The sequence below is a fragment of the Cucurbita maxima genome, unplaced genomic scaffold (assembly GCF_002738345.1).
Source record: "Cucurbita maxima cultivar Rimu unplaced genomic scaffold, Cmax_1.0 Cma_Scf00008, whole genome shotgun sequence".
Taxonomy (NCBI): Eukaryota; Viridiplantae; Streptophyta; class Magnoliopsida; order Cucurbitales; family Cucurbitaceae; genus Cucurbita; species Cucurbita maxima.
Window position 1 is genome coordinate 612542 of NW_019272024.1, and position 23368 is coordinate 635909.

A 23368-nucleotide genomic window follows, 5' to 3' on the forward strand; every position below is an offset into this window, starting at 1 on the left:
AGTTCTAGTGGGCCTTATTGGGCCTTTGTGAACCACGTTTTATATTTTCTGTTTCCTTTCAAATATTTTATTGTTGGATTGTTTCTTTGTGAATCGTGCTGAGTCGGAATTCCATGGAGATCCCCAAACGGAAAACGAGAGAGGGAGTGTAGAACATTTTTTCCTCGTTAGATAAATGAGTCTCTGCCCGGCTTAAATAAATATATTTTTAACGAAATAACATAAAATTTTGCAAGAATGAGAATGAAATATTTGGTGGAGATGGAGACGGAGAAGGCTTCTCCATCTCCACCCACACCCTGTTCAATAGACATCTCTATTTGTGAGTATCCTATCCATCACACGCGTCGTCGTAAGGGTGGCTCACAAATTTGTAAGCAAAACCAAACTGTAGCCATTTTTTGGGATGGAGAAACAAGTACATAACTACAACTCAAACAGTTTCACAATACACCAAGAAAACAACTCAAGACAAACGTCAGACAAGTTCTCCACACTGGTCATCAAGTCAATACCCGAACCGAATCGAACCACCCACCCAACCAACTAGAACAATATAGACTTGTATAAACCCGAAACAAAATCCCAAATTCACGGTTCGTTCTTGACTAGAAACCTCTGTTTCGACAGTTCTCTGCCTGAGCCTACCATCTTTCCCATAAGCTTTGCATATGAGCCTACCCTTACCTGTCTGACAAAAGAGAAAATAAAGAAGAAAAAAAAAAAAGGCACCAAAAGCTTGCTTTCTGAGCAAGCATTATTATGATACTTGAAGGGCAGTTTTGATCTTTCGAATGGTGCAAAAAATGAGATTGTTAACCGTCTCAACCGACTCGACCGTGAGTTTGGCCGTTGGAAGACTATTCACCAGAATCTGGAATGCTACTGTGAGCAGACATCCATTATCATGCCCACTGTTCATGCCTGACTTCATTGATGCGTCTTTGTCGTTGTTTGTAGCATTGGGGAGAATTGCAAATCCTGATGGTAATAGCGATACATAAGCGGAATCTCCTCCACGCATCATCAAACTAACCGAGGCTGTGTCGACTGGAGTGTAAACAACCAGTGAGCCTGATATATCAGTCCAAGTCTCTTGCAATATGAACATGGTGCTCTCATTAGCTTTCATGGGCTGCAAAACATGAATTTCAATCTTCAGGATAACAACTCAACAATACCAATCAATTTATAGACACAATTCAAGATCGCTCACATTAGCACGCAGGAGAGAAACACGGTTATCCGCATCCTGGCCTTTCGAGATGCGAACCATCTCTAGCATTGGCCTACTGTTGGATAAAATATCCCACTCACTCCGAAAGTGATCATCTTGCAAGAATGCAAACAACCTCTGCTGAGTAACAGGCATCCAAACTGAAGTTGCAGCACTCAACACGATACCCGGTGGCTCGCCAGGCTCGTTGATGCTCTTTCTAGCCATCACTTTTACATCTTCACTAATATTACCAACAACCAGCTTGTCCCACTTATGTAAACTTGAACTACAAAGCCCCGAACAGAATTTATCCACCATACGCTGCGATAGCTTCAGCATACTTCTTCTACCGCCCGGAGATATTCCTGTTTTATATCACAAATGTAAGAACGTGAAAGCAAACACACCGTGCAAGGATCGAGTAACGAGAAAAAATGAGACCTGCAGGATCTTCAGTGGGAATAGTAGAAGACATAAGAATCGCCAAACATTCGCATTGTCTTTGAAGGTTAGCAAGCCACCGTTGTGAACCGAAACCGATGCCTGAACTAATTAACTGGCGGTAAAGCTGGTGTATAACAGTCTCATCATATTCTGTATGCTCCACCCATGTTACCTACAACTAACAAACCATCCATGAATATGGTGACACCAAAGAAGAGGAACACAGTGAGATTGAGAGGATTAAAAACCTCGACATCTTGGTTGAGATTATGTGCAGCTTAAACTAGTTGAGTTATGCTTAAATTGGCTGTTAAATACTATTTTTTAAACCACGTTCAGCCCACATTCTCGCTTAGTATCTCCATCAATCCTTAAAGTTGCTTGAAGATTGAGGAAGGTAAGAGGAGTTTCAGGAGGGAGACTTTGAACAGCAAAGAATCACGAAGATCCTTATAGAATAAGTTCAGAAATCAATGTATTCCGAAATCTTGACCAGCAGATTTCACGTAGTACTTTAATACATGAAACGGCTGTCTCGTAATTTTAAAATGAAGACAAAACGTCAGCGTGTCTCCTGAGGTTCTATGTTAGATGTCAGTAGACCAGATCTAGGTCATACACTCCCGTGGACCGAAAACAAAACAGCATCGATAACGGGCACAGAAGCAAGGCATCAAACAAAAACTAGATTAATATATTCATAAAAGGGTGCAGATTCCTAAGCTAAATACTATACTATATCTCAAAAAGCAGCCCATTATTGTGGATGATATTGATAAATAAGTCATGTTTGGGTGTGGCTGCTGGAGGAAATCCATGTTCCCAAGTGCATCATATTTTAATCTCTAACAGACTTGAAAGGAAAGAAATTTGAAGCTCGCAATTACCTTGGAGAAACCATTAGGCATATCTTCCACAACACAGCCTGAAGGGAGCCTCCTGCAACCGAGAAACGTGTTCGAATCCGAACCTTCTCCAATGGAAACATCAACTACAGCCCATAAACCATCAGCAAGCTGCCTGCAGAAGCGAAGGAACTTAAGCGTACGCACGGGAACCAGCGGGGAAAGTACTCGGAGTTCAGCATTCATCTGAATAAATGAATGTTCGTTAGTTTATATACGTATTACCCGCACATTAATGTAGTGAGAAAAGGGGAGGGCGGGGCGCATAGAGAGATACCAATTGTAATGCACCGTTTCTAGTTCCACACATGCCACTAGTTATCACGTCGATTGTCGTAGCTCTAGCAATCAAGCAAGGAAACATTTCTGCCCACCGGTTCTATTTTAAAGCCAAACGAACAATCTGTTAGTCTCTCATCAAAGCATTTTAACAATCAGTATGTTTTAGCATTAATCTATTATAAAAAGGCGAAAATACATACTGCATCCATCAACGTCTCGACAAGTGCCAAGCTGTTGATGATGACCATTGTAGAATCTCTGGTGGCCTCTGTTGTCCAATTAATGTGCTTCATGCCAGCTGAAGAAGGAAAAGTCCTTGAATATTCATCAAGGTTCAACGTCTCTCTGCTACCACCATCCCGACTTCTGATCCAAAGGGGGGCATCCGTTTGAGCCATCTCAACTAATTCATTCATAGCTGCCAAAGCAAAATCCACATATATTGTTCTGTCAAGTGGTATATCATTGCCTGAGACGCCTATTTCGGGCTTACTAATAGGCATCACAGGGCCAGCACCGAAATGTCCGTTTCCCAGCCCCATAGAATCAGAAACGGTACTCGACCTTCCGATTCCACTTCTTCCAACAGACAGTTCCAAGCAAGAGTCAGAACTTGGTGAGGAGCCCTGATTGCCAAAGGGTGAAGAAACTGGCCAGCCCAGGAACTTGTTGGTGACAGTATATAACCGGTGCAGTTTCTCTCTTAATCTGGCATTCTCAATTCTAAGATGGTGTTCTTCAAATGATAGATGACCAGGAATTGAAGGGCCACCACAAGTATTGCATGTTGGATTAGCAATAGCATCCTTCATCACACTATTCTCGGCTCGGAGCTTATCATTTTCTTGCTTAAGAATTGCATTCTCATGGCGTTCTATTTGTGTCTGATACGTTTTCAAACATCGTACATTACATTACCTTCTTTGCCACAAAATTTTACGAACAACAGGATATGCAAATGCACAAGAATAATGGTTAGCTGTTTACCTTCATCTGTGTTCGACGATTTTGAAACCAAAACTTCACTTGCTTTGTCTCCAAACACAGCCTCCTACTAAGTTCACTTCTTTGTTTATCATCAGGATGAGGGCATTCCTTGAAGAAACTAAACCAAACAACAAAAAGAAAGAAAAAGAAATCAAATTACTACGCACGTGCTACCGAAAGCCAAAACAATCAAAAGAGCAGATTAAAAGATGTACATCTCAAGCTCTTGGATCTGATGGGGAGTATGCCTATGGTACTTCTTCCCTTTTGGTTGTTGTTCGTCGTTAGCGTCTTGATCGTCCCCAGATAAAGCACCATCAATGTTGTCGCTGCCTGATCTGCTATCATATTCATCTTCCCTCATCCTCACAGCTCCGCTCGGATCAAAGCCATCTCCAAGCAGACACACTTCACCATAACCATCCATTTTCCTCTGCAACAAAAACCAATCAACAATTCATTTGCGGACAAGAAAGGATCCTAAAACTAATGCATAACACAAAGATACTAGAAATCAGTGATACACATGAAATTGGAACAAAATGGTTGATGAAAACAACGAAGCGACACACATGGAAGTGGAACAAAATGGTTCATACTGTGGAAGTGGAGAATTCAGAGGAGCTGGGAATTGAACTGGGAATAGGCATGATGATGAGGTTGTATTAGCCACGGCTCTAGATTTCAGATCAAACCCTCCAAAATTCAACAGATTTACACAATTATTTCCTTTTTTGTGTAGGGATTCCAGGTTTGCTTAAAGGCTTAAAAAATGGGAGTTCTAAGAGATAGAAGTAACCGTCTAGTTGATTTCTGGGTTTGACTATAGTAAAGTAATGAGACATTGAGCACAAACGGACACCAAAGTCTACATTTCTCAATAGAAAACAGAAAGTTAAAGCTTTTTCCGCGTCAACGCCCATGCATGAATCGCGACTTTTTTCACCTCTCTGTCTCAACTTTTGAACACTTTCTCCGTCCAGAAAATCAGTTGCACAACAGTACAAAACCCAAGAGGAACAGGACAAAAAAAGTCCTCTTTTTCCTCGTTTCCATCCAGTTCATATCTCTCTACCAAAGAAGGCCGATGCAGTATGAAACAATACCCTAACATTCAACATTCTTGACCCCATATTTGTCAGACCCAGATTGAGAAAAGAAGAAAGAACCCAACAAGAAGCCAAAGGAAGACAAGAACGCCAAACAAAGAGGTTGCACGCTTTTGTTTTCGTCTCTGTTTTCATATTCACACTGTACTCCATGAAATTTACATTACTAAAGATGAAAGACGTAGAAAAGAGAAACAACCCATTGTTCTTCCTGTATCAGAGAAGCGGAAATGGAAGAAAAAAGTAGGAAGTGCATGCAAAAAGTGAGACCTTTTAGATTGCTTAAACGTGAGACAGTGAAAGGCAGAGAGAAAGGGAAGAAGAACAGAGTTCCGCCAAGAAATTAATGGAATGGAAGTTTCAGATTGTCGCGATGGGATCGGTGGAGGAGACAAAGACGTATAAAATATTCATAAAATCCTTCTCTGGTGGTGAGCTGAGCTTGATTGTCACTGAAGATGATGAGATTAAGACCCACAAATTAAAAATTCAAAGACAGTAACTTTATTAACTTCTGTAGCCGACTTACACAAAATCAAATCTTAAAAGAACACTCAAATGGGTGTCCTTCATACTATTATTTATAATCTTCTTTGAATCATAAATACGTTTGCTTTAGAATGCCCAAGTGACTACTAGTTTTTCCTTCGATGTGTATAAATTATATAATATAATACAATATATTAATTATAAAAAAAGGCATATTTAATACCCAAATCTCAGTTTTTGAGAAAATGGAATATACCTTTTAACACAGACGGTTGTGGAACCCACAAACGTCTGATTGGTTGTCCTCTGTCGTGTTACGGACTGGGGGATCAGGTGTGTGCAGAACTACGTTAAGCTGGTGTTGTTCCCAAGTTATTTTCTCAACAATTAAATATCCTCCAATTTTACATTTTTTTTCCAAAACTTTTTTTTAAAAAAAAAAGGTTATTTAGTGAAATTTTTTAAAATTCACGGATATAGATGTATTTTTCCATCCAAAACTAATAATAAATTTATTTTTTTAGACTTATTATTGAAAGTTTATGAATATTTTTATTAATTTGGTGAAATGTAAACCGATGAGGTTGAAATTTTTAATTTTGTAGCGTTGGTTTGAGACGCATTAAAAGTTGCTATTTGTGCTTGGTAAGGAAATGTAGCTAGATAAATGCTAAATTTCAAACCAAAGTTATAAACGGTAGCTATCTCAAATAATATGTAATTGAGGTCTTAGAACTATATGGCAAGCAGAAATAGTGTAAGATGTACCAAAAAGAGCTCGAAAATTAAAGTTTAAGCGTTTTAAAAGAGACATGAACCTTCTATAGTCCGATTGAGAAAGTCTTAAATTGTGAGATCTCACGTTAGTTGAAGTGGAAACAACGTATTTGGCCTCACTAGCTCCTGAAGAGAGTGAACTGATTGGGCCTTCACTCCCAATAAATACATTTCATTAAAGCTCAAAAGGGCTTCATCATCACGCCCATTCTGAGCATACCCAGATATCAAAGCAGCCCAAAAAACTACAATCGACTTTCCATTATCAGGGTGAATTCCATGAACCCCCGCGCCGAAATAAAAAGAAGGAAAAAAAACCCGCCATTTAATCAACCCTGAAACTAGTTTCCTTGCATCAGCTTACGCAGAGGGACGAAATGAAGGGCAAAGATTCGAAAGAAGAAAAAAAAAAAGAAACAATCTTTGAAGATTTCGGCTGGTGGAGAGTTGGTGCGTTGCGTTTGATTTCACGTCGTAAACGACATATCGTCTCATTGGCTTGCAAGTAGCAAAACCGTTGGCGACCCCACTCCCGAGTCCCACACGAACTGGGGTGAAGAAAAAACGCGCAAGTGGTTCAGATTAACCGCGAAAGGAAACTTCTTGTAGTGGGACGAACTGTGGGGAATCAACAGAAAGTGAAACCCCACGTACCCAGAAACCTAATACGCCATTTTCGTTCGCAATTCGATCAAAATGCAACCCACACCCTCAACCCTCCACTTGTAGATTCAACGAAGATCTCAATTCCCACACTCGAATTCTATTTTTTAACTGATCGATCTTGCGAGGGCGTATAAGATCGAAATGCAGAGGATCCCTGATCACTATGGCAGTTGATCTCTCTTCCTTTTCACTTCATAAAGACCCTTCACCAAACCTCACCATCCCGAGTCACCCGCATCCAATTTCCGATTCAGGGGGAGACGGAGTTTCAGAGAGAAAAAAAGTATGGCGAGGCAGGATATTGAGAGCAGGGAAGTGGCTGGGGGAGTCGCGAAGAACAGAGGAAGTACTAGCTTTTCCTCTTCCTCTTATGTGATTGAAGATACCGAAACCCAATGGACTTCATGGCTTGTTCCTATGTTTGTTGTGGCTAATATTGCTGTGTTCATTGTGGTTATGTATATCAATAATTGCCCCAAACATAATGATGGTCTCGAGGGGAAGTGTGTGGCAAGGTTTCTAGAGAGGTTTTCTTTTCAGCCTTTGAGGGAAAATCCTCTCTTCGGCCCTTCTGCTGCCACGTAAGACTTCTTTTACTTCCCTTGTTATATTCCACTTGTGTTAGAATTTGTTATCATCGCGTTGCTTGTTTGAGAAATGGAATGTTATTTTGAATATGGGGTTTGATTAGTTGTAGTTGTGTAATTAAGTTTTGATGTTTATTCTGAAGTTGTTTCTTGCTTAACCATTGTTATTATGTGGTTTTGTCTAATTTGCTTGGTTTACTTATAATTAAAAGCCCTGCGATCAATAGTTTCAGAGGACTTTTGCTGAATTATTGCTTGGGGCACGGTTGGGTCTTAATCAGAATCTCATTAATTGCTTCTGTTTATTGAATTTCTGATAGATTTGTGGGGCTTTGATTTCTTTTGTACTTCTTCACAATGCCTTCTGAATTATGATTGACTCGTCCAAGTAACTTTATAGATGGGCAGCAGGGAGAAAAATGCATATTAGTTAGCATTGAAGAAGGCTTTTAGATACATTTTCTTCTAAACTTGAGCTAAGTGGTGAACTTTCTTGGTCTTAAGATGGACGATTGGAATGTCTTTCAAACTTGAAAAGAACCAACAAATATGGAGTTCTTTCTTTTATTGCAGATTGGAGAAGATGGGAGCTCTAGAGTCGACTAAAGTTGTGAACAAACATCAAGCATGGAGGTTGATTACCTGTATCTGGTTACATGCCGGCGTCTTTCATCTCATTGCTAACATGCTATGTCTGGTCTTTATTGGCATTCGCCTAGAGCAGCAATTCGGGTTTGGTATGTGCTGTTCTTTCCTTTATGAACTTAATCTTCTCAATAAGGTAATCGTTGCTTTTAAAAGTTTCTAGTCTTCTATTCAAATGCAATTTAGATTCTTCTTCAGATGGTTAAAATATCTACTTCCATCCATTTCCTTTTCATATATTATATGGAGATCCTTGCCAGATGCATTAACATATAGCATATTACCCATATAATAATTTATTGAGAGGCTGTTCTTGGAGAATCAAGCCCATAGCGTATACTGTGAGATCCCACGTTGGTTGGAGAGGGGAACGAAACATTCTGTATAAGGTTGTGGAAACTTCTCCTAGCAGACGCCTTTTAAAAACCTTTAGGGGAAGCCCGAAAGGAAAAACCCTAGTGGGCTTGGGCTGTTACACATGCACTCTCTTTTCACTCCAAGAGAATAGCTCTTGTACTTCTTTTAAGGCTTACTTTTTTGTGGTTGAAGTATCTTTACTGCAAGCTGATTTTTTCCTGTAATCACTTGTGCAGTGCGAATTGGAGTTATTTACTTGGTCTCAGGATTAGGAGGGAGTGTACTGTCTTCTTTGTTCATTCAGAACAACATCTCTGTGGGTGCTTCTGGTGCTCTTTTTGGTCTTCTTGGAGCAATGCTTTCAGAACTGTTCACAAACTGGACTATCTATACCAACAAGGTTGTAGATTTTAGACAAGAGAGCCAACTGCATTACCTTTTACATAATAAATCCAACATAGTTTCTCTCGCGTTGTTTATGTTTGATCCTGTGATGTATTTGGTGCATCTTACTTCTATAGGCTGCAGCATTGATCACACTTCTGGTTATTATTGCCATTAATCTCGGGATTGGAATTCTGCCACATGTTAATAACTTTGCCCACGTTGGTGGATTTTTTACTGGATTTCTACTTGGATTCGTGTTGCTTCCCCGTCCCAAGTATGGATGGTTAGAGCAACGGAATCTTCCTGGTGGTGGAGTTGGTCTGAGTTCCAAATACAACACTTACCAATATGTTCTGTGGATTATTTCAGCAGTTCTACTGATTGCAGGGTAAGTCCATGCTCATATTTTCTTACGTAATCTCTGAAATTTATATATAGACATGGGAAGAGCACTGAATCAAAATGGTGATTTTGGCCTTGCTGCTTTTTTTATAATTGTCTTGATATCAGAACAAAATGAATCCTTTGCACAACTGCATACCAATTGGTTGTAAATATGCAGGTTCACCGTTGCGCTGGTGATGCTGTTCCGTGGGGAAAATGCGAACAGTCGCTGCCATTGGTGCCACTATTTGAACTGTGTTCCCACTTCAAGATGGAAATGTGATTAGCAATATCTTTAGAGAGATTTCATCATTTGGAGAATTAAATTTCTCCTGTAATTGTGCAGTTCATTAGAAATATATAGTTAGCACGTACAGTTTCTAGTTGCTTAGATGAACAATGGTAATGGTGCTATATGGAAGTATACGCTCTTGTTTATGGGTTGTGTTCTCATCACATGTAGTAATGGTTTGTATTGTTTCCAACAACTTTGGTGATTTATAAATATGAACAGATATATAAGCAAAAGCAACTGCTAGCCAAATACTGAATCATATCCCCAAACTCCTAATCTCTATGTTTCCCTAGGTTAAAACTTTATTGTCAAGGGTAATGCACATCAAACTGCAGAACAACTTTAGCCATAGGAGGCTCAACCGTTATAGCACTTGTCAAGAGCTGCTCGACCTTCATAATGTACGGTTTGCCCGACCTAGGAATGCCTTGCCTTGATGCAGTGATGAGACACAAAGATCTTGCTAATATCCTGGACCGCCTCAGCGATTTTAGTAACTTCCAAGTGAGACTCTTCATATTTCAACCGCAATGCCACTACTGAACAGCTACCACCTTACCTGGCTTTGGCAGGGCTTCAAATTTGATCTCAATTCCAACAGCAGGTTCTAACTCTGTTCTCTTCTCTTGCACTCTTCTTTAGCCTTGTTTATGAATCTTACATTGAAGCTTGAACATTAGGATGGTTTTTTTTTTTTGTTACAAATACAAAAGAAAGAGATCATCAGTATTAACCAACACCCTTGTGACTGTTGCTGAAATTGAAACACTGGAGGAACATTCTTTCCTTAGGCTTAGCTAGGTTGATACGCTAACCCCTTAAGTTCAATCAATGGGTTGCCAAGTTTGATTGAAGTTCTGTATATAAAGCAACACTAAGAATAATCATAACCTTTTGTTGGTTTTGTCAAGACTCTAATACTTTTGTGTCTCCATTTTGAGTTTTTTCTTTTTATACTGTTCACACTGTAAAGCATATCCATGTGAACTGCATCAGTAGACGACGACAAAGAGGACCCAGAAAGAAGACTTCTTATGCTGTACTGAAAGAAGAGAGACAGTAATATTTAGACTTTCCTGTGAAAAACATAAACTAACTGAAAGAAAGTTTTGAAGTTGCTGTTTGCATTACAAAACAAGAGGGTGAACTGTAGCAGAATGGGGGAACGTATAAGGACTCATATCAGTAGTTTGATATTCCAAAATCGAGCCAACCAAAGAATCTATAGAGAAAAAGAAATTGCCTCTTAACCACTGACATGATTGTGCACATCAGGTTTTGTCTTCATGCTGCTCTCAATGATGATTTTCTGAAGGTGGACGGGTTAACCAAACAGGAACTATGGTAAATGCATTTGGATTTCACCTCCCAAATGAAGAGTAATTAATTGTTTCTTTTAGGAAAGTTAGCTGCATTGCATGCTCTCAAGAAAGATCCATTTCTCGTGAGGTAAAGATAAGTGACTGAAAAGTTTCGTCCTTTTGCTTTAATCTCCAAGGTCCCTGTAAGGAAATCATATGGTAGCAGTAACAATGAACTTAGGGGGGAAAATAAGGCTGAGAACCATCATGAACTATCAAGCTTGAAGCTGTGGTCAATCAGACATGCTTGGATTTGCCGACAGAGGACAGGTTTGATTTTGTACCATATAAATGTGCTCCTTCTCATTCACTTTCACTGACTGTGTAACTCAGTGGCCTGTTGTGAGCATCCGAGGCTCCATTTTGTATTTACATTCCTTCTTTGAACCCATTGCAGCAACTTGCTGTAGTCCGGCCATGTGGGTCTCGAGACACACAGAAAGTTGCTTAAAAAGCTAACTTATTAAAAGGGTTTTCATTAGTCCGTGAATGGATAGTGATTTACAACTCCTAATTACACCATCTCTGTTGCTTTTTTAGGACTTCTCTCTTCTACTCATTAAATTGACCCTTTTTTTCCACCAAACGTTAGCTTTTTCACTTTGCGAGCTGTGGATTTATTTATCCCTTTGTCATGGCCCGTGATTTTCTTTTTTGGATTAAACTGTTTGTTAAGTTACCCTTTTGAAACGATTGCTAATGTTTGATAATTCCTGTCAACTTTATAATGACGTTGATATGATATTATGTCATGATGGTTATGATATTCTATTATATGGTAACTTTTCTGCTTGAAAGTTGTTGGAATAGTAGCCATTACTTAATTATATGAAACCATCTTTGGAGGAATTGTTGATGGATTAGGTTATGATTTGAAAAATCAAAATGTTGGTTCATACATCATATTCTCAAATGTAACAAAGAGCGGAATGTTCTGTAGTTCTAGAAGAAAAACAAAACAATATTAATGTGAGATCCCACGTCGGTTGGAGAGAGAAATGAAACCTTTCTTAGAAAGGTATGGAAATCTCTCTAGTAGACATGTTTTAAAATCGACGATATGTAACGGGCTAAGTAGACAATATATGCTGGCGGTGGACTTAGATATTACAAATGGTATTAGAGTCAAGACTCTGAGCGGCGTGTTAGCAAGGACGCTAGACCTCCAAGGGAGATGGATTGTGAGATCCCAATTAGTTGGAGAGGAGAATGAGCCAGCTTTTTATGACCATCTTGTGACACATCACAATGTTGCATTAGCTCCAAGAGAAGATAGTAGTATTTAAATCTTTTAGACCAGCTGAACAATTTGGTCGACAGTGTTGAAAGTGTACAGATTGAGGAGATGAACAGAGGTTGATTAGTCAAATCAGAGTACAATTCAAATTTCAAAGGCATTGGCTTAGCACTCGAAACATGGAAGTATTGTACGTTCATGGTCAACAAGTTGTAGACTAGACATCAGAAGAGGTCAAATAATTACAATTACATTGCTGCTGAACAAAAGAAAGCACACGCCCACACACAGCATAATCAAAAACGAGAAGTTAAAGAAACAAACAAAGATTATCTTGATTTGGTACTTGCAAACTTAGTCATGCGATCAGCTACAGAATTGGCATTGTTTGATGAATTGGGTTCGATCCCGCTGTTTGAAAAGCTCCATGCATCCCAAGATACCTGGGAATGCCGCTTGTTCGATCCGATTTTCTCTAACTCCAGCCTCTGTCTTGGAGCACTTTGTGACCTGACTTTTGCTTTGGACGATTCTGTGTTGGCCATATAGTTTGGATAACCTGCATAGCCGCTGAAATATCCCCATGCATACTCACTTCTTGTCGGCGAAAATGTAGCTCTTTTTGCGCCATTACCACGCCTGGAGTTGGCAGAATGCACTTGAGGGCTATTTTCTCCTGTTCTTGGAGCTGCTTCATATTTTCCAAGAGGGTATTTTAAAGAGCTCAACGATGCTTCCCCTGAGGAAAGACTCGAAACTGGTTTTGCAGCCTTTGATGAATGTTTCGATGGGGAATCGATTGTCGTAAAGCTCTGGTTTTTAAAATCTGGAGCCATTTGAGAGTTCTTAAAGCTGCTGATGTTTCCTTGAGACTTCAAATGAGGTTTCCATGTCTCAACTTCAAGGATTTTGTCTGTTTTCTCATCCACAGCATGAATGTTTTTTAGAGCCAAATCTCGATTATTCCACAAGTTTTCTTCCATCCAACGGTCTAACCAGCTTGACCCGACTGGCGCTCCATCCACAACACTGACATCCTTTAAGTTTGAATTTGAACCACATCTCTGCAAGAGTTGGTAGCAAAAGTTGAAAACAAATATTACTTTTTGGTGACAAAATCAGTCTGCCATAACTTGAACGAACTTAACCAATAGCGCAAATAAGAATGAAAAAACCACACTAGAGCTTAGAAAAACTAATGAAATCAAAGTCATTCAGCTACAAATGGCATTAAGTTGTATACCTTTAGAAGTGCAGAGTTGTCAAATTTATTACTAAGATGGGCACAGAATTGATGATCATTTCCATTGGGAGTTGCTTGGACCTATCAACGGAAGGAAAATAATTGAAGATCATTCTCTAATAATCGCCACAGGTTGCCTGTGGAAAAAGTGGCAAACAGAACTAGAACAATTTGGATGACCAAATTCTTTGCTCTTTTTATATCCAAACAAAACAATTAATTCAATATAAACTTGAGAATCCTAGACAGCTATGAGCTCCTAGGTTGGAGGAGATGGTGTGCAACAACAGCATTCATAGGAAAAAAAAGAGAATGTACTTGAAATAGCATGACAATATTGGAAACTGAACATCAATGGTAGGGGGAAACGAACACGTACACGGATATGAGAGAGCGAGGACTTGCTGGTAGAATGCAAAGAATCTGATAAGTTCGAGCGACCAGCACAAGCTCGAGATTGCAATCTAACCAGTGTCTGCATTCGCCTTAGCATGTCAGCCATTTGCTTTCTCACAATGTGACCTCTCACCAAAGCTTGAAGCCTTACTAATGCCTTTAGTGCCCTAAGTGCCCGCCTTGCCTTCAAAATGTCCCTCGAAAAGTTAGACATAATAATAACCAAAACCCCTTCTGCAACTCATATTCAAAAAAGTCCCTTGAATTACTTTATTCCTTCAAATAAATGTGGAAAGAGCTATGATGGGGGAAGGGGACCAATGCATAAAATAATTTCAACCAACGCCAGAATGCAGCTTTAATACAACCATTTGAGCTATACAAAAGCGAAGATAAAGTCACTTTAATTATTTTAAGCAGACCATTTAATTAATTTAGCAGGTAAGGCTTTTGATTTCTCCCCTGAATGAAAAACAAATCCCAGAAAACTTGAAAGGGAAGGACCCAGCAGTGTGTTTTATGATTATGGCAAAGCAATAAGCAATTACATTAAGCATGGAAGATTCTTGACAAGAGGAAGTGCAATCATGTAATCAAAGTATGATCAATCTGGTCGCTAAGGGAATTGGAGAAGGAACAGGAAGATGCCAACACGTGTAGACGCAATACACGTGCAACCATTAGAACAGTGGAGGGACATACTACACAATTGGACATGCGTGGACAATACGGAGTTGGATGTTCTGAGATGCTGAGATCACTCATCCACTTGTGTCGGCGCATTAACCCAACTCATTTTTCTTTCCACCCACTTAATTTTCCGGGAAAATTCTCAGGACCACTTCATGTTTTGTGCTTCATTGTGGATGAAAAATCCAGACCAGAACACAAAGGAAGAGGAAAGTGAAGCATCGGGTAAAGGAACATGGAAACGCAATCCCTAATGCCCATGTGAAGTTCTTTCTTTTACTTTCTGAAAAGATAAAAGTTGCTTTTTGAAAGAAATGCAGGAGATGCAGATTAGGTAATTCTCTTTCCAATTTGGTCAACAGGGAAGATGGGGAATTCAAAATTGTAGGTTTGAACACAAATGATATCAAATTCTAGAGGAACTACGGCTAAACGCAAACTTTCTAAGAAATCGAGTTTGAAAAACAAGCACCAGCAAAACCCCACATCGACGTAACTCAAAAAGGTAAAAATGAAAGTCTCAAACAAGGGCTGACCCCCAACATTGCCAAAATCCTTCTCTATTGGAGGTCAAATGGGAATAATTTCAGCCATAATGGAAGGGGAAATTTCTAAAGAGAGAATGTAACACAGAGAACAAAAGAGCCAACTCACCAAATAACCCCGAAAGGCGGACTGGATTTTAACGGCAGCCGCCTCCTCCATCCAACGGCGGTTAGCATTAGCGTGAGTGGTGCTGCTGCTGGTGAGACGAACAACCTCGGCAGCGGCATGGGCGGCGGCTAAAGCTGCCTCGGCGACGGCAGCGGTGGCGGCGGCGACCGCAATCGCGTGCTTGTTGGCATCGAGAGGTTCGGTGTAGGAAGAGGACGGGCCAAACGCATTGGGCTGGGATTGCGTCGTGTAAGGGCGAGATTGATCGTTGTGGGCGGACTTGGCGAAGCCCCAGCGCCTGTTCTTCTTCTTGTTGAGGCCTTGAGTGGAGTCGGGTGGGTCAAGAGGGGGCTTTTTTGGACGGAAAAGTCGCCGGAGAAAGCCCATGGAAGGAAGTGGAAAGCTAGGAGAAGGAGGTGGGGAGAAGTAGAAGAAGCATGGCTGGGAAAATATCAAAGAATGGATCAGAAGAGAGAGTTTTAATTTGGGGCAGAGGCAGAGGCAGAGGCAGAAGCAGAGGCAGAGGCAGAGGTAGAAGTAGAAGAAGAAGTATAAAGAAGTTGAAGAAGTGAGGTTGGATTTGGGAAATGGGAATTGTGATGTGAGCAGCTTCTGAGCAACGCGCTTCTCTCTACTGTCTACATCACGCGCTTACCTTTCATGTTTCTGTGGTTCACGACTTGCTATGCTTTTAATTTCTTAAAAACACATTTATATACCTCTCCTCTTTATTTTTCCAATACAATAATAATTACTTAACAACTTTTTTTTTATTATTTAAAAAAAAACATTATTTAAAGCTTTTATGAAAGTACAAATTTCAAAATAGCATTAAAGTTTTTAAAATATATTATTTCACTCTTTTTTAATAATTATATCAAATAGATATTGATTTTAGACGGATTTAAAATATGAAAATTATTTTAATCACATAGAGAAATATTTTGAAATTCTCACGGTAACATACGCGTTTTAAAATCGTGAGGCTGATAGTTACATTGTAACGAACTAAAAGTGGTGATAGTGAACTTGATCTCAACCAAAAGTGGTGGCAACTAGAAGGGAGAGTGGAGAGTGGAGGCAATTCTGAGGGTGCTGCAAACGCAGTCTTGCTGCACACTTCCAAGTGCCCCACAGCACTCTGGGCTTGGGTTACTGGCACCTGGCACCACAAATGGTGCACAGCCATTCAGGTTGCTCAGCTGAGTTGAGCAGCTCTGAGGCTGTGCCTCTGCCTCACCCACCAGTTCCACCAACACAATCACAACTTGCTGCCTACCATAATTATCTCTTCTCTTTTTTAATCACTGTTTTTGTGCTTCTGAATCTATTGCTTTGATGATTTCTTCAGGGTTTTTAGTGTTGTTTATGGGAGTTGAAAGGCTCAACTTTGCATGAATCACCTACATACCAATTCTGAGTTCATTGCTTTTGTGTTGTGTAACCAAAATCAACTTCAAATGCAATTTGAAACTGAAACGATCATTCACCTCCATTGATTAACAGCCTTTAATTTGTTTGTAATCAAATAAGATGGTTTTACAATGCACTGTGGTTTGAATTGAATGAATACAGCAAAAAGGAAGAGAAAAATGGGAGACAAAAGTAATTTTAATGCAGGAGAAAACACTTGATTCTTGCTAAATCTCGATGGTAAATCATAAAAAAGCTCAAAGAGAAAAAAGTTCATAAAAAATATAGAGAAAAGAAAGGTGAATGAATGATTAAGTTGCTGTTGATCCTTGTTGATCAGAAATTTCAGGAGGTGCTGTCCAATAATTCTTGACTGCAAATAGAATTTTCTCATTCTGATGCGATGATCCATCTTCATGATTCACAATTTCACTGCTCCAATTCAACTTATCCGCTATTGTCTTGATTTTCGCCAAAATCTCGACGTTCTCTCGGACGATTACGCTTCCTTCTGGCCTCAGAATTCTGTCCATTTCAAGTAGAATGTCTTCCATTTCACATCTGCAAACCAATTTCAACAAAACAGCTTCAGACAAACACAGACTCCACATGTTCTCTAAAGAACTTCGCATTGTTTTAGTAAAGGCAATACCTATTCTCATAGAGGCTAAAAACTGAATCTGCATGAATGAAGTCATAAGTTCTTGGATAAGTAGACATTGCCTCACACCTGCAATCCATCCACATCCACAGTTCATAAATTACCTGACATGAAAATCATGAATGTTATCTACACTTGCTAAAAATACTTACCAATCTTGATACGTGCCGATCAAACCCCTGTCGTATACGACTCCGAGCGTATTGACTTTGACATCCACAGGGACTACGTTCATCACCCAAACTGGATCATGAACTAGAGCAGCAGCAAACCCTCCCAAGAAAGCATTCATGTCTAAGAAATTGCGGTAGCGTCCAGGCTGACTCAAACGATTGTTGATGGTTCTGTAATATGATAACCTCTTGTTCCATAGTTGAGAATCATGAATGAAAGTTTGTTCTGTCACCCCTTTCACATTTCCTCTGCTAATCCTTTGTGGGATTGCATTTAGCCTTTCTGGCCATTTTGGCAACTTCCCTCCTGCAATTTCCTCACTGCTTGAAACTTCTGGCAAGTGTGTCAAACAAGCTTCCATATCCGTATACCTAAGAGAACAAAATCAAACTCTACATAAGAAAAGAGTATGTATGTAAAGTTGAGCAGGGGTATGAAGAAGAAGAAGAAGAAGATACCAAGCTTTGTCAGGATCTTGGGCATTACAGAAAGGTGGATTCTTGTTGATCTTGCGGTTGGCTTTGCAGTTCATGTGATTGATGGGCTTTTGCCAAATGGCAAGATCACCCTCTTCCACTATCTTAGTCCAGCAGAGGCTTTTGGCTACCTTTTCAATGGAGACCTGTTCAGAGTTCAAATCTTCCTTTGTTCTTTCCCATCCTTTCCAGTGTTTCTTCCAGTTGATTGGAGGGCCTGATAAGATCCAGTACCCCCCGGGGCGTAGAACTCGATCCACTTCAATCAGGTAAATCCCATCTGCAGCAAACGAAGATAGAACGAGTAACATAATTAAGAACTCTTTGGATTATTGGAAGGGAGTCTAGTTAAAGGAATGGTCAATAACAGAAGTTCGTTCGTGGTAAAAAGTACCATATTGTGGCCAAGGGATGAGGCAGCGAGAGCAATGAGCCATGTCAAAGGCAGAGGAAGGATAAGGGAGCCTCTTGGAGGCAAGAATGCCAATGAGCGCAGGAACTCCCCTTTCCAAAGCAAATTGAACTTGGGCTTCATGGGTGTCCCGTGGTGCAAACGACATCGTTAGGATGCCTCTCGACAGTAAATAAGCTCCCCAACTTCCCACCTTCATCATCAACAATTCCAAAAGAAAAAACATTACATTAATTTTGTATCTAATAAGCATTATTTTAGTATTAAATAATAAATAAATAAATGTTAATAAATATTTTTTTAAAAAAAAGTGATAAATTTCTGATCAAACTATGACAGGGAGGAAACATGGGATTTCCCAAACCAAATTCTGCTCCATGACTGCCACGTGGACCTGTCCAGTTAGGGTCCAGCCGAGAAAATGAAGCGTTGAGTGAACCTATGACACGGATTTCACTGCCTCCTTTTTTCTTTTTAAAGTAATTTTTATTTAGATTTTTTATATTTTCCATGTGTGTAATAATAATAATATTATTCTAAAATAATCGAACGCTGTCCTGTTCTTTCCACTTAAATTGAGCATTCTAGGGGATGTTTGTCGACGAGAGGAAATTTACATTTTAATTTTTATTTTGAGCATTTCTATATTTCAGAAGATCTCTAATTTAAATGGAAAATAATATTGGGCAAATATTTTATTAAAGAAATACCAAAATTGGAGGATAATTTTGGTCTTAATTTTTGAAATAGTTATTAATTAAAAAAGCATATTAAATTATGAGAGAATTTAGACAGGAATCGAAAAGCTTGATTACCCCACAGCCGGTATCAATGGCGGTTCTGATGGACCCATCTTTAAGATCGATTAGTTTCCCAATATTATCGATGTACGCATCAGCTCCATTTGGGAACATCGTCCCTCCCCCGGGAAACCTAAACGTCTCACCTTCATATCTAATCCAATTCTGCACAGCCTTCTCCACCGTCAGATCCTTATGAGGCACATTCACGTACCACGCCAAATCCATACTCACCGGCCACGAAAACGGATTCCGGTACCCTGGCGGCGGAGGAATACGGCACTTCAAAACCTCCTCCTTTTCCGGGCAGTGCCGCTCTCTGTAAATGAGCCGGTCTCTGTCGAATTTCAGAGACCTTTTGGTGTCTTGGCAGGGCGTGTACTCGCTGTACTCCACCCCGCATGCCGGAAAGAAGTGGGGTTTGGTGGGTGGAGAGGAGACGGTGACGTTTTGGAGGGTGGTGCAGGGGGTGTTGCGGAGGACGGCGGTGGGGGTGGAGGCATGCTGGCGGAGGCCGAGTAAGTAGGAGAAAATGCAGAGGAAGAGGATTAGAGCGATGACGTAGATTTTTCTCCTTGGGGAGATGGGCCTTGAAAAAAGCTTGGGGGCCATTGGAATTGTCAACTTTGGGGGTCTGGTTGGGCATGGGTTTGTTCTGAGGATGGAGAAATGGAATTATGGAAAGGTGATTTATACAAGGCAAGGTATTACAGGGAAATGGTTTTTTCTGTGTGCCCAACATTTGGAAGGTCAGTGCCGGTGGAACGGTGAGGTCAAATATGGTATATTAATTAATTGTTCTAAATTTCAAATACTGTTTTTTTTTTTTTTTTTTTTAATAAATAAATATTTGTATTATAATATTAAGATTTTTTTTAGAAAGAATTATTTGGGAAGGAAAGAAATAGACGGTGGGGATATAAAAGGAAGGTTTCTTCATCCAGCCGCGTATACATCTGTAACTGTAGGTCTTCAGTTTTGGGGTGTATTTAGAATTTCAACAAATTTTGGGGGGAACGGCTGATAATACAAAACTTGAGGGACTAACCTGATATTTTAAAGAACTTAGTCGCTATTTTTACTATATATTCATACTGCGTTCGGGTCGAGGCGCGCCGTGGTCGTTTACTTGTAAAGTTCTGTGACTGAGGGTTTTAGGGAGTAACCAGCGAGCGCGGCAACAGTTTCTCCATCGAACATCAATGGCGGACGATGATTACAATGACCTCGACATGGGGTTCGATCTCTTTCCGTGTGCTTTTATTTATTCAATATGTTCTTCTCGAATCTTTTAATGTTCCTCTGGTCAATTGTTTTCTTAGAGAATTTGTCAAATGAAAAAGCCTTTCGAAACTAAGTTCATTCCTTTAAGCTCAACTCGGTTAGTACGGATTTGGAACTGAATTTGTGAAGGAAAATAGTTCGGTTATGATGAAGTACCATTTACCTGTTAAGAAGGAGATGCTATGACGTATAGTTACCAGACACGATTGTGCGAGCGATTCTGCACAGTCTGCTTTTATGTAGTTATAAGCGTGTGAGGAGTTTAAAAGAGTTACTTTGGCAAATGTTTGATGTTTCTGGCTGCCTTACAGCTCACAATACAAATGTTTAAGGTTTAAGCGTGTGCAATGATCTTAGATAGCTGCTTGGGACATATCCAATTAGGGTTTTTCTTTAGGTATAAATTATGGACTTCTTCTGCCTTGAAAGCATGGCTGCTGGATAAACCGTACTCAAAATTTCCACTTCTTTTACCTTCATAATCAGATACCAAATTAAGTTTGTAACTGACACTCGTCATTGTAATATTCCGGAAACTACACTCTAAGCCCTGAGATGTGAAAAGATGTTTACGACCTTATGCTCCTTATTGGATACTTTTGTTCATAAGCATCATGCTTTAGTGAACTACGTTATTTTAGGTCAGTTTTGCTAATTGTTGGGCAATACACGTTTTATTCATTAGTGAAAAGGAACTTTGATAACCTTCCATCTTTATAATGGATTACTATGTCTAAGATTTAAACATTGTATGTTGAAGAATTGTTTTTAAAGCTTTCCGGTTAGTAGTTTATTTAATTGGATAGGCCTCTCTCTGCATATATCCATTAAATCTTGTATTATCAGTTCTTCAAAGTAGGCTTTTATTCACTTTATTCCCTGTTTCTGATGCCCCTTTTTATTTGCTTGAAGAATCAGCCCTGCTTCTAGAATACAGTTAGCTCATCAGATTGCTGTACCAGCTGCATTTTTTTTTAAAAAAATATCTGTTAACTTAGACTGATAGACCGTGTTTAGTATTTTATGTCACATTTTACGTCACATTTTTTGGATTTTATATCTGTAGTTGAGGACTGGAAATCTGAATTTTGGGGCTACACAAATGGTTTGCTATTAGAAGTAAATATAATAAGATCCCATTCTTAGCTGTAGTTTGACCACACTTGTATAGTCTTGTTTTGTGAAAGTCCTTTATATTTTCATCTAGGCTGATTGGGAGGTTCAAATATTTTTCAGCTTTTCTATTAATTTAGTGGTTTTTGTTGCAGATATGACGATGAGCCACCAGAACCAGAATTGGAGGTGTGAAATAATTAATTCAACTTTATTTAAAAGAAAGTAGATAACTGTTCTTTTTGAAGTTGATTAATTATAGTGGAACTGAAAATGATGTACAGGAAGGTGCTGAAGAAGAATTGGATAATAATAACAATGATGATGTTCCTGGTGAACCTGTTGAAGCAGAGGAAAAGGAAGATGAAGAACCTGTTGAACGTGTGCGTAAAACCTCAAAATTTATGACAAAGTATGAACGTGCTAGAATTTTGGGTACACGTGCCCTCCAAATCAGGTTCTCTTTTTAACATCTGCTACATCCAAATTTTTTTACGGGCATCAAGTTGATAATTGGTATGATGGTTCTTTTTCCTATTGGGCAGCATGAATGCTCCTGTGATGGTCGAATTGGAGGGCGAGACTGATCCACTTGAGGTTAGATTTTTTCAAATGTTAAGCTAAAATCTTTGGAAAGCTCTCTTTTGGTTTGGGCATCCAGCTAGATGTATTTTTGTTGCCTCATATGTGCATGCCATGGTTAGTACGCCTACTCAAAAGAAAAGGGTTAAATTTAAATCATACAAAAATGCCCTAGGTTGGGGGTTAAATTTGAACTATTTCAAACAATAGAGTATAATTGAAACCAGCATCAAAGCTTCTGTAAGTTAGTCAAACTGATTGGCCGCTTACAGTTTGTAATTGTAATAGCTCTGCTGGTATAGGGAATGTGGATTTATATGCTTATCCATTTGAGTGATTCGCATGTTCTTGGTTGTTTGTGGCGTTGGTCTTTGATATCTCATCTAATCCTGTGCTTTTTAGATTGCAATGAAGGAGCTTCGTGAGCGGAAGATACCCTTCACCATCCGTCGCTACCTGCCAGATGGAAGGTTAGGGCTTTTAGATTTTATTCTTTTATCTTTTAACTTTTGATTGCCTGAAGGGGGGAGGGTTCAGAAAATTGAAAACAAGTGTAACCAACTGATTTGGTTTCTTATGTACAAGTTTAAAGAGACCGGCTGTATAAGTTTTGGACTAGTTTTAGCGAAAAAGAAATTTTCCTAAGGCTTTGGTTCTCGCAATTTTCCAATACCAAAATCATTCTAGTTTTCTGTAGGATAAGATAAAGAATGGTACTTGAGTGAAATTTTCTGTCTGTTAATTCTGCGCAGTTATGAAGACTGGGGCGTTGATGAACTGATTGTGGAGGACTCCTGGAAGAGGCAAGTTGGTGGCGCTTGACTGATCTTTAGTTAGTTGTGTGGGCTTGACTGATCTTTAGTTAGTTGTGTGGGCTTGACTGATCTTTAGTTAGTTGTGTGGGCGTCACCATATGTGAGAAGATAGTTAGAACTACATAGCCATTAGGTCACGGTGTTCCCATTTATGCAGCTTGTGAAAACACTACTGTTTTGTTGCATAACTCTACTCTGTAATATATTGGAAAGGAATCACTGTTGACAAACATCTATTTATGACTATAAACCATGCCATTAACACTGGACATTCTGTAATCTTCAATTGTGCGCTTCTTAAAAATTGCTTTTCAACGTCAACATTAGTTTGTTAGATGTACGTTCCAAAGCACGAGGAAAGTACGTATAAATAATGCCCCGAGTACATCTATGAAAGTAATGAAAAATAACATAAGAGAATGGTTAAATTATATAAAATATCCATCAATCTTTGAGAAGATTTCAATTATACTTTAGGAAGTATCCTTTATTTTAAAGAAAATCTCTTCAAGGGTATTTTTTGG

The 23368-nt window shown here is 39.4% G+C and overlaps 5 protein-coding genes and 1 long non-coding RNA gene across 9 annotated transcripts; 2 read left to right on the forward strand and 4 right to left on the reverse strand.

Annotated features, from left to right (window-relative positions):
• Positions 1 to 375: 375 nt before the first annotated feature.
• Positions 376 to 5800, reverse strand: LOC111482865 (homeobox-leucine zipper protein ANTHOCYANINLESS 2-like). Of its 3 annotated transcripts, none has more exons than XM_023128877.1 (9): positions 5692 to 5800; positions 4053 to 4270; positions 3838 to 3955; positions 3051 to 3734; positions 2846 to 2947; positions 2551 to 2754; positions 1661 to 1835; positions 1217 to 1584; positions 376 to 1135 (listed from the first exon to the last, which is right to left on the reverse strand). In XM_023128877.1, the coding sequence occupies exons 2-9, from the start codon at positions 4262 to 4264 to the stop codon at positions 761 to 763; spliced, it is 2238 nt and encodes a 745-aa protein (XP_022984645.1). In that variant the 5' UTR covers positions 4265 to 4270; positions 5692 to 5800; the 3' UTR covers positions 376 to 760. The 3 variants fall into 3 exon arrangements, with proteins under 3 accessions (XP_022984645.1, XP_022984644.1, XP_022984643.1); XM_023128876.1 differs by lacking the exon at positions 5692 to 5800 and adding an exon at positions 5217 to 5432; XM_023128875.1 differs by lacking the exon at positions 5692 to 5800 and adding an exon at positions 4437 to 4741.
• Positions 376 to 21050, reverse strand: LOC111482873. The gene is made up of 4 exons (XR_002718274.1): positions 21040 to 21050; positions 6416 to 6422; positions 4775 to 4783; positions 376 to 644 (listed from the first exon to the last, which is right to left on the reverse strand). It is a non-coding gene; the product is annotated as an uncharacterized LOC111482873 (long non-coding RNA).
• On the forward strand, positions 6827 to 9782 carry LOC111482870 (RHOMBOID-like protein 2). Its single transcript, XM_023128882.1, has 5 exons — positions 6827 to 7459; positions 8039 to 8202; positions 8704 to 8867; positions 8989 to 9242; positions 9417 to 9782. The coding sequence occupies exons 1-5, from the start codon at positions 7164 to 7166 to the stop codon at positions 9523 to 9525; spliced, it is 987 nt and encodes a 328-aa protein (XP_022984650.1). The 5' UTR covers positions 6827 to 7163; the 3' UTR covers positions 9526 to 9782.
• LOC111482867 (protein IQ-DOMAIN 14-like) lies at positions 12258 to 15739 on the reverse strand. Its single transcript, XM_023128879.1, has 4 exons — positions 15115 to 15739; positions 13754 to 13954; positions 13375 to 13455; positions 12258 to 13195 (listed from the first exon to the last, which is right to left on the reverse strand). The coding sequence occupies exons 1-4, from the start codon at positions 15499 to 15501 to the stop codon at positions 12461 to 12463; spliced, it is 1404 nt and encodes a 467-aa protein (XP_022984647.1). The 5' UTR covers positions 15502 to 15739; the 3' UTR covers positions 12258 to 12460.
• On the reverse strand, positions 16621 to 19720 carry LOC111482866 (probable methyltransferase PMT15). Its single transcript, XM_023128878.1, has 6 exons — positions 19066 to 19720; positions 18233 to 18443; positions 17821 to 18118; positions 17341 to 17733; positions 17180 to 17257; positions 16621 to 17088 (listed from the first exon to the last, which is right to left on the reverse strand). The coding sequence occupies exons 1-6, from the start codon at positions 19660 to 19662 to the stop codon at positions 16839 to 16841; spliced, it is 1827 nt and encodes a 608-aa protein (XP_022984646.1). The 5' UTR covers positions 19663 to 19720; the 3' UTR covers positions 16621 to 16838.
• On the forward strand, positions 20131 to 23123 carry LOC111482872 (DNA-directed RNA polymerases II, IV and V subunit 6A-like). Of its 2 annotated transcripts, XM_023128886.1 has the most exons (7): positions 20131 to 20287; positions 21603 to 21636; positions 21732 to 21904; positions 21993 to 22044; positions 22432 to 22499; positions 22782 to 22862; positions 22921 to 23123. In XM_023128886.1, the coding sequence occupies exons 1-6, from the start codon at positions 20253 to 20255 to the stop codon at positions 22849 to 22851; spliced, it is 432 nt and encodes a 143-aa protein (XP_022984654.1). In that variant the 5' UTR covers positions 20131 to 20252; the 3' UTR covers positions 22852 to 22862; positions 22921 to 23123. The 2 variants fall into 2 exon arrangements, with proteins under 2 accessions (XP_022984654.1, XP_022984652.1); XM_023128884.1 differs by having other exon boundaries at positions 22782 to 23123.
• Positions 23124 to 23368: the final 245 nt, after the last annotated feature.

Bases quoted from the DNA above. Each gene is read 5' to 3' on its own strand.
- LOC111482865 (XM_023128875.1), bottom strand. From the start codon at position 4,487: ATGCCTATTCCCAGTTCAATTCCCAGCTCCTCTGAATTCTCCACTTCC. The intron at 2,948-3,050 runs GTATGTATTTTC...GCTTTAAAATAG, and splicing joins TCGAGACGTTGATGGATGCA to AACCGGTGGGCAGAAATGTT. The intron at 1,585-1,660 runs GTCTCATTTTTT...GATATAAAACAG, and splicing joins TCCCACTGAAGATCCTGCAG to GAATATCTCCGGGCGGTAGA.
- LOC111482870 (XM_023128882.1), top strand. From the start codon at position 7,164: ATGGCGAGGCAGGATATTGAGAGCAGGGAAGTGGCTGGGGGAGTCGCG. The intron at 8,203-8,703 runs GTATGTGCTGTT...TCACTTGTGCAG, and splicing joins AGAGCAGCAATTCGGGTTTG to TGCGAATTGGAGTTATTTAC. The intron at 8,868-8,988 runs GTTGTAGATTTT...TTACTTCTATAG, and splicing joins GGACTATCTATACCAACAAG to GCTGCAGCATTGATCACACT.
- LOC111482867 (XM_023128879.1), bottom strand. From the start codon at position 15,501: ATGGGCTTTCTCCGGCGACTTTTCCGTCCAAAAAAGCCCCCTCTTGAC. The intron at 13,955-15,114 runs GTGAGTTGGCTC...GACATTTTGAAG, and splicing joins CCGCCTTTCGGGGTTATTTG to GCAAGGCGGGCACTTAGGGC. The intron at 13,196-13,374 runs GTATACAACTTA...CAACTCTTGCAG, and splicing joins ACAACTCTGCACTTCTAAAG to AGATGTGGTTCAAATTCAAA.
- LOC111482866 (XM_023128878.1), bottom strand. From the start codon at position 19,662: ATGGCCCCCAAGCTTTTTTCAAGGCCCATCTCCCCAAGGAGAAAAATC. The intron at 18,444-19,065 runs GTAATCAAGCTT...TTGATGATGAAG, and splicing joins CCATTGATACCGGCTGTGGG to GTGGGAAGTTGGGGAGCTTA. The intron at 18,119-18,232 runs GTACTTTTTACC...CGTTTGCTGCAG, and splicing joins CATCCCTTGGCCACAATATG to ATGGGATTTACCTGATTGAA.
- LOC111482872 (XM_023128884.1), top strand. From the start codon at position 20,253: ATGGCGGACGATGATTACAATGACCTCGACATGGG. The intron at 20,288-21,602 runs GTTCGATCTCTT...TTTTTGTTGCAG, and splicing joins TACAATGACCTCGACATGGG to ATATGACGATGAGCCACCAG. The intron at 21,905-21,992 runs GTTCTCTTTTTA...CCTATTGGGCAG, and splicing joins ACACGTGCCCTCCAAATCAG to CATGAATGCTCCTGTGATGG.